The sequence below is a fragment of the Rhynchophorus ferrugineus genome, unplaced genomic scaffold, assembly GCF_030347505.1.
Source record: "Rhynchophorus ferrugineus isolate W39M unplaced genomic scaffold, kcgeb_rfMv2 rfM8, whole genome shotgun sequence".
In the NCBI taxonomy this organism is placed as follows: domain Eukaryota; kingdom Metazoa; phylum Arthropoda; class Insecta; order Coleoptera; family Curculionidae; genus Rhynchophorus; species Rhynchophorus ferrugineus.
The window spans coordinates 1,099,861-1,116,556 of NW_027472587.1; the positions used below are offsets into that span (position 1 = coordinate 1,099,861).

Genomic DNA, 16,696 nt, shown 5'->3' on the forward strand with positions numbered 1-16,696 from the left:
AGACAGCAAGACAAATGCAGGACCAGACCGGCAGGAACAACGTCCCTGATTTATTTTCGTTTCAGTTTTGAAACGCCATTAGATAATAACGGCGATCATTTATCACCGCGTTGTTTTTTTTCTCTCTCTTTCTATGAGAATATTAAGTAGCAGTAGATGAGAAACGAATTATGTCGCGCATAAATTATACGAAAGTTAGACGAATTGTGACTATTATAAAATCGTCTGTAAATCAAAAATCGATGGCATATTTGAACTAGAACAGTTAGACATTTCGAATATTTCAAAATATCAACTAGATCAAGGCAAATATTTCAAAACACACATGACATGGTGAAAATTTAGTGAGTTAGGCAGTCAAGAAAATAGTTTTGGTTGCTGTATACCAAATTTGAATTTTAATTAATGGAATTTTAAAATTCGAAAAATGTAAAATATAAGAATGTGAGTATAACGGCTTGTTGGAAAAAAATATGGAAAAAATCGATCAATCAATATAAAAAGCAGAACAGTTGGTTCATTTAGGGCGATCAATTATTGAATAACAACAAAAAATTTACGTGAATATATTGAGTGTGTTCGCTATATTTATATTACTTGGAATTACTTTTTTTTCCAAAACTGAGAAAAATGCTTTGTCGATAAAAAATTGATCAAAACACGTTATATTGACACTGACAGAAAGATCTCAAAACAATTCACAATTATAATCAGAATTCAGAAAAACATGAAGAAACTAAGAAATGGACTGATGGCGTTGGTTAAATAATAGACGAGTTAAATTACTGAAGTTTAGTTCGAAAGTAATACACTTTTGTTTACTTTAGGTGAATAAGACTTAAACGAAAACAGAGATGCCAGAATGTATCTAATTTTGTACTAAAAATTGTTCTATTCATTTTCACGAAAAACATAGTATTCCTTATATTTAGAATTCTTGAAAATACTTCCAAAAAGGCGGTATTTATAGAACAATTGACAATTAAACACATGATAGCGGTAAGGTCAGAAAATACTTTATAAAGAATTGAAATTTCAATTATTGAAGTTTAGTTTGAAAGGAATGTACTTCCATCTATTTGAGTATAGGGTTTAAAGAAAAAAAAACGGGTTTAAAGAAACATTTTGCACTAATAACCGCTGTAACAAGTAACATGGCTAGTTTTATTCCATTCATATTAATCAGACACTGATTTAAAGATATACACGAAAACGGAATTCAATACATTTTTAGCTATTCACAATTTTCCACGATCATGTATCGAGTTAAAAAAACACCCCGTAAATCAATTTAGAGTATTTATATAAAAATAACATCAAAATGTTCAGATTTATTTTATTTAGGACGTTTGACAATGACATTAGATAAACGGTTGCCTATACGTCCAGATATAAAACATCTAGTTATCCTCGTTATAACTGATTTGCACAATAAAGCCTTGAATTAGAACAAACTCCGTAAATTAATTCATAGTATTTATATAAAAAAAGTTTTTTCAGACAAAATAACGTCAACATTGTTTGTATTTTTGTCGAGCCCGTTTGACTTTGATATTTGACAAACAGTTGCCTATATATCCAGATATAAAACGTTTAGTTATCCTCGTTATAACTGGTAGTGTAGTTGGTGGAATTTAAATGGGCGGATTAGCAACATCGCCGATCGTTGCGCTACGTGTTTGTGTAAATGAATGTCAGGTATCCGTTTTTCTTTTTCGTTTTGAGGCCTCGCTAGCTTACGACTCGAACCGTCCCGGTTCATTTTTGAGCCTCTTCGCAGAGATATCCGCAGTCACGAACGCGAACCGCGCTCCGTGTATGCGTGAGGCCTCAGATATATGTACGAACGTTTCCGGATTTTCCGACATTGTCTCGCATTAGCATCGAGGCATCAGTTCGGTTCTGATTTGTTGAACAAGGGCCAGTCGAGTTTATTTCGTAGATACGATTTGCCTATTAACATTTTCGATGCGAATGAAATGGTAATTGTTGTTTATATTTCGATAAGTTTAAAAATAAATGTTTTATTTTAGCCGAATTTCAATTTCATTATTTGTATTTTTTGTATGCCACGTATTACCATTTTCTAGCTTTCACTATCTAGTAATTGTATCTTAATAACGTTACTTCAAGTCCAAATCAAACGTCTTTATGTAAAGTCATCGTTTTCGAGTAATTGTAGCAAGCTCACTTCGTATATTTTTGTAAACCCTTTAATTTCTACACTGACGAGCATTCTATTTTTGCTTTGGAAATATTATTCCTTTTAGTTGTAACATCATAGTATATTTCCATAGCAGTAACACAACAATTCAGTGTATAATCAGTGATTTCAGATTGTTTTGATAAATTTAGAATTTTAATCCTTAAAATACGCCTGTGAATTAATTTATAGGTATCTAATTTTAATGAATATTAAGGGTTTAATTACTAAAGGTTAGGGAAGATAATTTAATTAATTTAATCAGAAGGAACAAAGTATGTTTTCATTGGTTTTGCAACATGTGATAGAACGTTTTCATCAAGAAGAAAAACACTATTGTGTCTTTGTTCGTATTCCGTCCGTTTTTTCGCGTAATGTTCGGATCAAACGCATCAATTGCAGTCGACAGCGATCACCATTGATGGGCAAATGGTGAATACGTAATTGTAACATGAAGTTGGTTACAAATGTATTCGATGCGATTAATACACAGTAACACCATCTGTTGTAAATCCTTTAAAATTACTTTATAAGCCTCATATATTTGGAAAAATTACTGTAAGTTATTTTTAGGGTAAATAAGGTTTTTTTTATTGGGCCAAACGCATAATAATATACAGGCAAGAGTGCTTTTTATTTTTCATAACAACATGGTTTTTTACTGCATTATGTCAAATGCCAGGTCTCAAATTTTCTTTCTGAAGAAGTTTATTGACTTTTACGAGGAATACTCTGTTATTATTTATGAAGAATCGTATAAAACTTATACCTAAAGCGCTTATAGGAATTGTGTTCCATTTGAAGATAAGATATTTAGCCATTAATTTCGGCGTTACAAAGATGGCGAGCTGAACGTCCGCGTGGACGTGATTTGAATGAAGATCTATATCAAATATAAGAAGGCCCTAAGAATATAATAGGCGAAATTATAAAAATATTGATTAATCAACAATTTCCAGGCGTTTCAGAGCCAATCTGAATAATTTAATTTATTTGATCCAGGTGATGGAACTGAATACATGAGATATATCTCATATTGCGAGTTAAACCAGTTACCCAACGATGTTAAATACTCTTACCAGAAGATGCTTATTGACTTTGCTTAGGAAGACCTTCATAAACTTTTCAGTCAGTTTGGAATGAGAAATTTGGTTGTAGAATAATGTATTTATTCAAGTCGTTGAATCATATTGTTTTAATATCATTTCAGAGCTATGAAAAAGAAGAACTATAGGTATTCAGTGTTGATTTATTCATTAAGTGTAGCCAGCGTGAAAGAAATTCTTAAATAATAATTCAAATAGAATCGATCAATTACCTTCATATCACTATAAAATGAACAGATGGTAAGGAGACAGTGAAGAAACCTCAACCTCAGTTCTTCGTTGTTTCACAAGTAGAGTTTAGATACACTATTTTGAAATTTATTCAAAATTAAAAATCGATAAAGTGTGAGAAACAATATGATAGAAGAATAAAACAACGTCTGTACATCATATAACAAAGAATTAAGAATTGCATAAAAATACAATACTTGAAAAGTGTTATAAGGATTCCGCTTCATCATAAATAACAATAAAACGTTGGTTTGCTGGTTTCAAATGTGGTCGTAGAGACACCGATGATGCAGAACGCAGTGGACGTACAGTGACAAAAACGAAAAGTGAAGTTGCGTGAGTTAGATAAAAACGTAACGATATCAAAAGAACGTGCTGGTTTTATATTGCATGGGCATTGGCTATGAGAAAGCTCTGTTCAAAGTGGGTTCCGGTTCCGCCTTTGCTCACTGTCGACCATAAATAAAAACGTGGTGATGATTCTGAGCAATGTTTGGCCATGTTTAAACATAACAAACCGTAATTTCTGTGTCGATATGTGACAATGAATCAAACATGGATCCATCACTTCAGTCCGGAATCAAAATGATCGTCAAGTGAGTGGACAGAAACTGATAAATGAGTACACAACGAAAAAAAAAACACAACAAACGTAACGAAAGCATAACAACTGGAAAGGTTATGGCCTCGGTATTTTGGGATATGCGTGGTGTAATATTCATCGCCTATCTTGAGAGGGGAAGTGCCATCAACAGCGAATATTATATAGCATTATTGAAGTGTAAGGCCGAAATTGCAAAGAAACGACCGCATATGGCAAAGAAAAAAAATCACAAGTCAATCAAAACAATGGCAAAACTATATGAATTGAACTTCGAATTACTCCCACATCCACCGTATTCGCCAAATTTGGCTTCCTGCGACTGGCTGTTCGCAGACCTCAAAACATGTTCACCGTTAAGAAATTTCGCTCGAATGAAAACGTTATCGCTGAAATTGAACTGAAAAAAAAACCGTTCTAGAAAAGTGGTATTGAAATGTTAGAGCGGCGCTGGAATGATTGTGTTGCTCTCGATGGAGATTACGTTGACGAATAAAGCCAGTAACAACAGTAACTGCATAGTAGCATAGAACAAAATAAAATGTATGTAAAATCTGTTTAAACCCCCAACATTTTCTCCTATGCTAAGTACATCTATATTTTCCTATCAATAAAGCAAAGTCAGATGAGCGTAACGTTAAATAATATTGACAAAGTGATCGTTTAATCCGTAGCAGCAAGAACAATAAGAGATCTCCCCACGAGAAGATATTAAAGATAATCTGTTACGTTTACGACTAGACCTTCGGGCGGAACAATTAGTTCGTTAATGTATACCGGTGGTTCGCCGATAGCCCATGGCGACATTTAACCAGCTAATTGGGCACTGAGACTGGAACGGCTACCAATACGCTACTTACGGACGGATGGAACGGTAATTAATGCCGTTTGGCCGAGGAATATTGCGGGATTGACCACGATTGCTCGAATCGCGACAGATTTTGGTCGTTTATAAGGTTCCTGTTATCAGTTGATTTTTTCGTATTTTTTTTTACCGTTATATGAATGTTGGTGTGTATGTATGTATTCTGATCACTTGATCACTGATCACTGATCACGAATCTACTATTATAAAGTTTTTATTGAGCCATACTTTCTGGCAATATGGCGATACCGTGTCGAAATAACAATCTTGGTTGGCAGGGATTCAATCATCGATCCATTTTCGCACTTCTTGAACATTTAAGAACCGGGTACCGGCTAAGCCATGCTGTATCGATTAGAGCAAGTGCTAATCAGAAGGAGCCATATCCGGTGAATATACTGGATGCTGCAAAAGCTGCCTTTCAAGCTTCAAGAGCCTATCCTTCACAATTCTTGCAACATATGGTCGAGCATTGTCATGCTTTCAGAAGATGACTTTGCGCCTGTTACTCGCAATTGCTGGTCTTTTTGCAAGAATACGTCGTTAAATTTGTTCAATTGACGTTGGCAGTAGCAGTTTCACTCTGTTTTAGCAGTTCGTTTAGCTAGATTAGGATATATTTCGCTTCGGCGTCGATATGGATAGTTATCCTGGACGTGGATTCATCAACTGTTAAGTTCTTTGAGAAGTTCAGTTGGGTTTTCGTCGAGTAAATCTTGCACGTCATTGTCTTCGAACTTTTGGTCTTCAGGCTGTTCTTTGTTTTCAAAATCTCTACTTCCTAATCGTTAAAACTAAAACCGATAATTGAGATATGACACAGCAGCATCCTCATACGTTTCTAAAAGTGTTTGGTGGACTTTGAAATCTCGGAAATCAAATAACAAAAATAATGAATGAATGTCAAATAATGAAGATACAGTTTTGAGCGTTTGATGATTAGCGACTGTGTACACCGAATAACTCAATAATGCTAGATGTAAAATTGTTATTTTGTGTAGATAAATGTCAGAACTATAGAATTTAACAGTTACATTATTAGGTTGTTTTACATTGATATTTTGCATTTTCACTAATGAATATCTATGATCGAAATACACGTGTGATTATGATGTGATATTCATTGGAATCTCTCTACAGTTTAACATATGAAGATATTTATGCAGGATTCCCATTATCAGTGTTGATGTATCAGTGACTCGTCTAATTTTCTCGATCTCTACTCATTCTGTATGTTGCTATAACTTAGGTCATCATGTGTTAAGTGAGGCTTTACTTTATTAAGAGTATTTTACAGAAGTCGAAACAAATGGGACAAGATCTGGAATATATGGTGGATCCAGCCTCTCTCAATACCTAGCCAATTTCCATCAGTTCTTGTGGAGTTACTAAATATGTGTGGAGTCTAGCGTTGTAGTTATGGAAGATAATGCCTTTTATATTAATCAATTTTGGTTTTTTTTAAATCACTTGCTTTAATTGTATTTGTAATTGATATTAGAGTGTCCAGTTAATGGTTTGGCCAAGTTCGAGCAGTATCTGTGAACAATCCTATAGTTTTGGTAGTTCTGTCCATTAATTTGTTCACTGTTAATTGATGTGAAATCCAAGTATCGAGTTTTTTTTTGGTACCCAGTCGCTATGTATGTCGATATTTCATCGACTTTTTTGATTATTGGTATATCAAGGCGCCACTACGGAAGTAAAAAAGCAAAATATGATAAAAAAAATAGAATGTCAATTTTCAAAACGTAAAGCATGTGACTGAGCAAAAAATGAAGCTAACCTATGTTCTGTTACTTTTGAAACTGTTGTAATAGATACGAAACAACTTTAATCTATTAGGAAAACCGAAATTACTTTTTCCCATCACTATATAATGATAATTTATGAGAATAATTTTGGCGAGTTTTACAGCTGCATTTTACCATTTTCCATGCACTCGGGAAATATTTTAATTGAAAATAATAACCGCGTCCTAATAATTAATGGTTGGATTTCCTCGACCCGAAGAACTGGTCCTATTCATCGCGAAGAAACGTATAACCAGTTAAAATACCTGTTGCTCGTCATTTTTGATGACTTTCTTGTAATTTACGATGAAAATAAAAGTGGGCTATGACATTATATAAATAAGCGGATGAAAAGATGAAAATATCCAACAACTATTTTTATACTTACCTCGCATTCGTGACCGGTTATACCGACGGGACAAATACATTTGTATCCGTTGACCTGATCGACGCATTCGCCTCCATTTTTACATGGGTTGGAAGCGCACTCATCTATGTCAGTGTGACAGTCTCTTCCTGAAAGCAGAAGAAAAGAAAAGTTAACCCAATATTCATAAGACTAAAAACGTAATTAAACTGTAAATTCATCTATCTCTGTTTTTTTATATGTATTATGTTGTTTAAACAGTTCATGGAGCATCATCATTAGAACTAAAAATTGGACGCCATTTGGATATTTCGTTTTTCATAAAAACAATGAAAACATCATGATTAAATCAAATTAAATTTGTGAAAAAGCATTATGTGCTTCATCGAAAATGTCATGAAGCAAAGCACCTATCATCATATGCTTGAAAACAAGAGGTTAAGGAATGCAAACGGATTTTTTTTCATAAATTATCTTCAAGCTGGTAAAATAGGAATCTTTTTGAATCAAATATGATTGAAGTGTCAAATTATTGGCATAATTTTAATTACTACGTAAAAGGAGGAAATAAAGTGATTCGTACAATACCAAGCAAATCTAACCAATGGTATTTTAAAATTTGTTGCACTACTCCAATAGTTAAGTATTAAATTCTTAATTCGTCTAATAATTATTTGGAATGCAAATCAAATTGATATCACGAGATTCTGAATTAGGCGCCATCTGCCTGTGACATTTAATAATAATTCATGTGTTAAAACGATTTGTCAGTTTTGTGATGATCTCTTTGTATTGATATCACAGTTTCTGTATGACACCATCTATCTTGAAGATTTAATACTTCACCTGACATAGGACAGTTATTTCCCTTTATATCTTGTAAATTTAGCAATAGTAAGCTTTTTAACTTTTATCCAATGTTGTAAATTGACATTCTCGTATTTTCTCCTAGTATATAGCGATGATTTTGATTACTATTCCCTATATTCAGTATTTTTACTCATTTGATGGAGGAGCAAGTTTAAAATTATTTTGTTTCAACTGTCAATCACCCGAAATGTCAATTAAAACACAGAATATTGAAATTGTTAGAGGAATATTAAAAAATCAAGTTGCATATGAAAAAATTGATTGTAAATATTATAGTTAATAAATAGATAATTAGTAAAAAGGGCAGAATATTGAAACTCAGTGAAGATATTATGGTTGCTGCGTTGAATAACGAATGAAATCTTTTTTTGTAATATATAAATTTTTTTTTAAATATTTGCAATACTTTGACATATAACATTTCGAATTTGGGGAATTAACTGACAGAATTAGTAGGACTTATACAGTTATGTGGCTTTTATTTTTTTATGAACGTATCATATGTTTTAACACAATGTAAAACTATTTGTATAATTTTAATTCCTACTATGTCAAAGGAAAAAGGAAATATACTGTGATTCGTACGTACACTACCCTGTGCACTATTGAAAACCCAACAAATAGTATTTTAAAATTAGTTCCACAACTGTGATGGTCAAGCAATAAAACTCTCACTCTGCTTGTATCCGGCCAGCATGCAACGTGAACATTTTAAAGCTTCGTGCGAACTGGAAATAATTATACTCACTGGTTTTCGACTACCAACACTGTCCATTTTCAATGCAAAAGATCGTTTGCTGCCGTTTAATAACAGTCGTTCTGTCACGATATTCGCTCTCTTTTTTCGAAAACTTTTTTTCATTTAAAAACTCATATTACGCACAGATTTTGGAAGGTTAGTTAATATCCTTTGTTTTTATATAGTGAGAATCAACTATTGTAAGGATATGGAATAACATTATAATAGTGAAATTTATCCCAGTATTTTACAACAAAGTGAAATAATTAATGGAATTAATAATAATAATTCTTAATTATGTAGTATCTAATTTGTTATACATGTTTACTTTCTCTATTGGATTTTAATGTTTTTATGATAATTTCAATTAATATATATATATATATATATATATATATATATATATATATATATATATATATATATATATACTATATATAAATACTCTAAAAAATATTTGAATTATTAATTTTGTACAAATCATTATAATTTGAGTTATTAGTGTTGCTACAGCTTTAGATTTGTTCATTCTGTGAAAAAAGTATTGAACATTTGAAAAGTTCCCTAAGAAGACCGTCAAAATTATTTACTATCCATCATTTAGTTAGTGAACATTTTTGCATGTGTTTATATGGATGCGAGGAATGATTTAGATTCACAATCGGAGCCGGTAGGTGGTGCTGCGATACGGTCCTAGGATTCTCCTAGATACGGTCCTAGAAGTCTTTTAAGATTATAGGAACGTATTTTATAATAGTTGTTTTATTGTCGAAATAAATTATTCAATCCAAACAAAAAACAATGTTCGGACAGACAATGTCTGTTAATCTGACAGTGTCAAATAATCACAAGCCACATATCAAAAAACTTTTTGTAAATATTGAAAGATTGGATAACAAAAAACAATGTTCGGACAGACAATGTCTGTTAATCTGACAGTGTCAAATAATCAAGCCACATATCAAAAAACTTTTTGTAAATATTGAAAGATTGAATAACAAAAAACAATGTTCGGACAGACAATGTCTGTTAATCTGACAGTGTCAAATAATTAAGCCACATATCAAAAAACTTTTTGTAAATATTGAAAGATTGGATAAGGATAGAATAATGTTATGTAGTAAACATATTAGGGTTGTTTATTTGAAGGACGAATTAAATTTCACTTTTTTGCAAGAAAAAACCGACTGAGCTAGATAAGATCAAACCGAGCGACCAAACCAGACTGTCAATACATAAAATAATCATTATCTGTAAGCAACTTATCACCACGTCCGTCCGCATCCTCGGAATATCCATTAGAGTGTCCAGTTCGCCCGAATTAACATATTCCCATAAAGAATCTAAGAGTATCTGCGCTAAAAATCAGGCTGAATACACGGGGCTCCGGATCCATCTATCTGCCGGTACATCTACTGGTACCACAGTCTGATCTAGTTGAATAAAATGGATCATTTAAATCAAGAACGTCGCTGCCACGCAACTGAATTCCTCGTGCGAAGCATGGAATAAGAATGTAGCAATAAAATAGCGGTCGAAATGTGAATGCCACGGTGCGGTGAACGAAAAAAATCGATGTCGGGTGATTAACAGCGACGATTTTCATACTGGTGTCCTATATCCGGCATTTTCATTCGTTTTCCGCGGAGAAAATGCAAAACTATTCTGAGTAAATTACAGGCAATTACCTACACAAAAGGTCAAGTAAAACAGTATGCTTAAATAACCTTAGATTGTTCGGAATGCAAAACACATTGACATTACAAGGTTCTGAATTAGGCGCCATCTGTCTGTGACATTTGGTACCTCATGTGTCATTACGGATTGTTATTTTTGAGTTATATTAATATTGTAAATCGTCTATTCCAGATAGTAGTGGCTATTCTGAGGGACTCTCACTCGGTATTCGGTAAATTCAAATCCAATTAGCATAATGCTGTCAATTTTGTTTTGGTGCTGAAACTGGTGAGGTCTCTATTATCACTGTTTTGTTTATATCGTTACTTTACATATAATGTTATATTACTTGTGTATATTAATTTTTTTTCAAAAGTAGGGTTAGGAAGTTATTGATTCGGTTATATTTTATGTCTTATCATGTTTATTAACTTCTTTCACATATACAGTTAAGTATTGTTGCTATTTGTTCTTGTATAGCTCAGACTATAGTTTTAGATATAGGAAATAATTGATAAGCATTTAGTTGCGAATATTGTTGAACAACCGATCAAGCATTTGGAGAAATTTCATCCAGGTGAGTATCTATTCTATAATTTATGTTAATGTGGCAAATTAGATTGAAGTCTATAATTAATTCATTATATTTTAGATAAAATTGAGCATGTGAAAATAAAAATGTAAAGATATATAATTCGATGTGGTTTGTGTAGAGAGAAAATTAGATAAGATACTTGACTCGACTGGAGATTTTGAAAGTTGGAAAGATAATATTGAAACAAGATACAGGTACTAAGTGGGTAAAGACTTTAGAATATCTAACTTGATATCAAAGAAATGAGAGGCGTTTAAAACTTCTTATTGTATTCCCTATAAAGCAAGTAACATTGATTTGCACACATTGTTCTTTCCTTTTTTCTTATAATAGAAATAATTTTCAAATGAAATATTTTATAAAAATCTTGCTATTAGTTTTAATAAATTATAGAAGATGTTATTTGTGCTAATAAACTTAGAAAGATTAGTGTTGGGAATTTAAAAGGATTTAATGTATTTAAAGGGATATTTTAGGTTAATTTTTTAATCCAAGGAAATATGTGGTTTATATATTATATTCTTGAAATATACACATAATTTACAAGAACTGGCAGCGTAGCAAAATAAAGTCTCAGTGCCCAGGCGTCCCTATGAGTAGACTCTTGTGTTCGGGAGGCTAAATAGATTGACATCACAGTATTTGGTGCCATCTATCTTGCCAATTTATTACCTCATCCGTCACATAAGGTTAATTTTCTGTTTATATCTTTTTAGCTTTTATGGAATGTTGCAAATTGGTTATTATCGTGTTTTTGTCTAATATATAGCAACAATTTTCAATATTGTTTTCCCATATCATTAAAACACAAAGTATTTCAATTATTATTATGATAATGTTACAAAAATCAGCCAATTAAACGCAGAAAAAAAAGAAGAAGATTTTATGGTTTCCGCCTAGAAGGGCGAGTGAAATATTATTTCTTGCAAGATATACACATTTTTGCAATATTTTCAATTCCGTGATATATAAAATACGATGATTCTACAACATTTCGAACTTAAGATCAGCTAAGAGAATCAGTAGAACTTATACAGTTATGTAGGATTTTGTTTGTCATGATTTTATGTACTACGTTCTTTAACTTAGTACACACGTTTTATTTTTTGATATTTAATAGTGGTTATATGGTTGTAAAAACATACCTGTATATCCAGGCTGACAAGCACAATGATAGTCGTTGACTAGGTCGATGCAGGTCGCTCCATGTTGACATTGTCCAACACAATCATTGATATTCTGATCGCAATTTTTACCCATCCAACCCACTCGGCATTTGCAATGGTAATCGCCGACCAAATTCGTACAGGTCATGGCATTGATGCATGGGTTCTTGGTTTTACACTCGTCCACATCTGAAAAATGAACGGAAGCTGTGCCTGTGAAAACTTTTACTGCTCCATATCGTCTTGTAACGATTAATTAGACATCACGGTAATAGGGTCGTGCGATTTCGTGTAATTCTCGCGAAGTGAAAGGACACAAACGTTAAAGATAATTAATGCGAGACGAACGTCATTCTACTCACCGACTTGGCAAAGGTTGCCCTCCCACGCCGACGAACAATTACACCTGAAGGCGTTCTCCAAGTCTACGCAGGTACCACCGTTTTGACACGGAGCTGATTCGCATTCGTCAATGTCTGAAAAAGAAGGCAACGATTAATCAGCATCCAATATTATCCGCGGCGCACTCCATCACGCCATGAACATGGCCATTTCTTGCGTTTATCGATGTTAACTTTCAAATAAAGCAAATTATAACCGATTCTTATTGATTGTATGGCATTCATCATTTTCGGTGCCGAAACTGTCATGCCTCGACTTCATTTGTTTCCCAGCCTACTAAACATCTTACTAAATTTTCTATTTGGTATTTAATAAACATAACATAACAGATTGTGTTACCATTGGTGTAGGGGCTACAAAAATTTTAAAAAAATTAATTTCATAAATCGATAGTAATTTCAAAGTAAAATTCCAAATTATTTAATAGTTATAAGTAGTGTTGGGAACAATCGACTGAAATCGACTATCGACTGTTTTTACTAGTGACTATTTTCAGTCGCTATTTTCGGCCCGACTGATTTTATTACTATTTACTATCGACTGTTTCAGTCGTTTACTTCTAGTTACTATTTTTCGTTTTACAATTCATTCGACTGATTTTTAACAATGTGGCTGTGTCGTCCTAGCCGCGACCTTGAAAGTATGCGCCGAATGTATGCTTATATAGATTTATATGTAATATATATGGTTTTATGTTTTTTCGTTGTTTGCTTGTGAATTACTATATATTGTAAATTAATATAGCAGTATTTTGGAAAGTTAGTTTTCGAGGGCAAAAAAATAAAATTGTAAATAATAAATAGTAAGATACTTTTGACTGGCATAATAGGTAGTACTTTTGTCTGATATAATAAGTAATACTTTTTTAATAAACTTTCACGACTTTTATCCAAGCCTTTTGTTTGTCAAAACTTTTTTCCTAAAATCTTGAAAACTAAAATTAGGTTTCAAAGGTTTCAGAAATTGCATCGATTCCAAAAGATTTGAAGAAGTTTTTGCAGTAACAGTTGTTAAATTTCTTTTACAAAATATTGGTGAAGAGGTGAAATATTTGTAATAAATACATTTTCTGATAGGAAAACTACTATAATATTCAACAACTGTTTATTTTGATGGCTATTAAGAAGAGCACCACAGTTTTTATTTGTTGACGAATGGACTATCTTAACAGAAGAACTTTTAAAGCCCCTTGAAATAGTGATCACCGAGTTATCTAGTGAAAGATATCCCACGATGTCTTTAATTATACCGTTAGTAAGAGGACTGAAGCATTCCATCAAATCCAGGATATTAACAAGTGAATGGGGAAAATGTTTTCAAAATTGTCATTTTTTAGATATCAGAATCAGAATGTCAGACGTCAGAATTAGATGTCATCAATAAAAGACTGGCAATTTTAGTAGTAAACACGATATGAGGGAAATCCACATTTTTAGATCCTAGATTAAAAAAGCAGGATTTGGTATTGCAAATAATCCTGAGGCGATACAAAAAGTTATCACAAAAGAGGTGTCTTCCATTCTAACTTGAAAAAATACAAATATAGTTCCACAACTCGATATTCAAGACATAACTACTGACCAAGAATGTATTGACATCTGAAGCTATTTTGATAAAAAAATGGCTAGAATGAAAGAAGTAATTACTCCAAGTACTGCAGCAACACTACAGATTAAGCAATATTTGGAGATGCATTTGATTTATTGGGTGTTTAGAAAAATCATTGGAGTTTTGGAAGCATATAACATGACACTACGTGAATTATATCAGTTACATGTAAAATATTCCTCTATACCTGCAACAACTGTCCCCTCGGAAAGAGTTTTTTCAAAATCTAGGCAAATAATTAACGATCGAAGAAATCGGCTCACAGGAGAAAAGTTGAACATGATAATATTCCTGAACAGTAATTTAAACATATTTCCATTCAAAAATAAATAAAACTTTTATTTAAAAAGCGTCTGGTAGTTATTGTACGATTATTTTTGGTTCGTCATGGATTAGATTTTTCAATTAGGTATTTGTTTACATTTTATTTAATATTTATGGTTATTGAACATCTTTAATTTTTAGGTTTTGTTTAAGTTGTATTTTACTATTTATATTTATTATACTATGTTATTTAAAAATAGCAATTAATATATTAAAACACGATAAAACATTTGTGGTGTTATTATTCCATTCCTTTTTACAAATCCACAGAACATTCAGTATAAAAGTCCTAATCCTACTTCCTTTAAAATTATATTATTTATTACCGAAGTATTAGTGACCCAGCAAGGATATTTATATTTTAAAACCAGTTCTAACTTAACTTTCATAGAGTGCGTTTCATTTATACAAAAAATGTTTCGTATCCGAAAAACGAGCATGGTAGTTCAAGTCGTAGTACTAGACCTAGAAAGATCATTTCACGGAAATCGGTGTAGAAATCGACAGTTAAATAACATTAATGAAAATGAAGAAGAAAAAGTGATACAAGAAAAGAAAGAAGAGAAATAAAAGAAAGAAGGAGAAAGTGAAAATGAATAAAATGAAGATTTCTCGAGAGGTCATTTACTCGATATATATTAGGTGGTCATAGTCAAAATGAAAATGAAAGTTTCAATTCAACAGTTTGGCGATTGGCTCCAAAATATTTGCCTTCTGGTTTAAAGATCGTTGAGGTCTCGGCATATTTGGCTGCGTGCTTATTTAATGAAGGAACTTCCAGCATTTTAGCTATTCTGAAAGAGCTTAATATTGCTGTTGATAGCAGAAGCTTCAATTATTCTCAACAAGTTTAAAATCGAGCGATAACGATCAATGGGGATCGCTATCCACAACAATTGATACCTTTGACCTTAGCACTGTGCGAAAAACGTCCAGAATACGAGCAATGCTATTATTCAGCATGGCAACATTCGACCATATGTTGCAAAATCGGTGAAAACATACTTAGAAACATTAAAATGATAAGTATTTCGCGTACTCGCCGTATCCTCCAGATCATGCTCCTCATTACAAAAATAATTCATATTAGTAATTTTGTAATATAGTTCGATGGTGATTCAAATCTAATCATAACAATTGCTTGTAATCTGTATACTCTGTTCTATTATTTTTCATTATTAGCTTTTAAAACCATCCTTAATTTGATTTAAATGTCCTCGGGGCAGCCAGAAATCCGATGGAGCTAATAAAGCCAATGAGACAGTTGTCTAATTATATAAATTGTTTTATGAATAATCTTCAAAGAACCAATGCAAGAGTTATTATCATGAGACATGTTTTACATAATGGAAGAAATTGATAATTAATTTTACGTTTTTAGATCTTATTTACATAGCTCATATTTTTTTATTACATTTGTATGCCTGTAACATATGAAAAGATGAAGCAATTCGTATAAAACTGGGATTGATACTGAATAAGTTGAAATTACTAGTGTTGATAATGAAGTGATATCATTTCCTATGTTAAATACAATTTGAAATGTTGAACATTTATAACCATTCGATCTCTATCATTTATAATCATAAGATATTTTACACAGGGATACTTGCGATTGATACAAGATACTTAGTGATACTTAAAAAGTGATCTTCTACATGACATGTATATAATAATTATTATAAGAAATGCTTATTATTTATTGCGCAAATTGTTGAATCATAAGGGTAATAAAAAAGTAGTATTGATACGTAAGGCTTATATGTAACAAATCAGATTTATTTTCGTAACAACTTTCTTGTTGTTCAATATATCCTTTTAGCTGTTTCATATTTGGTAAAGAAGAGTAATAATTATTACTACTATTACTGTAATTTCAGTTATTTCGATTGGGTGGGTGTGTTGCTATTGTTTAAGCGATGTGTTGCACTATATAATTACAATGTGAAGTAATTTCTTCGAAAGGGAAAAAATTGGGACGTTGGGTAGGCGTTGTGCGTCGTTCGACTTAATCATAGTATTTGCGATTCGCGATTCTTAACTATCAATGCGCCTGAACGGGAATACGCAAGATATTTGATCGAAATGAACCACAAGAAATTTAAAAAGCACGCCCATACGGCAAGGAATGATTCGTCATTTTTATGTA

The 16,696-nt window shown here is 32.3% G+C and overlaps 1 protein-coding gene across 4 annotated transcripts in view; it reads right to left on the reverse strand.

Annotated features, from left to right (window-relative positions):
- Window positions 1–16,696, reverse strand: part of Ser (protein serrate) — a 318,726-nt gene that overhangs the window by 10,400 nt on the left and 291,630 nt on the right. For all 4 annotated transcript variants that reach the window (XM_076412423.1, XM_076412422.1, XM_076412420.1 and 1 more), the window contains exons 8-10: window positions 12,576–12,689; window positions 12,193–12,402; window positions 7,188–7,315 (exon numbers count right to left, since the gene is read on the reverse strand). In XM_076412423.1, the coding sequence (XP_076268538.1) occupies window positions 7,188–7,315; window positions 12,193–12,402; window positions 12,576–12,689 (452 nt within the window). The remainder of the gene's footprint in view (window positions 1–7,187; window positions 7,316–12,192; window positions 12,403–12,575; window positions 12,690–16,696) is intronic.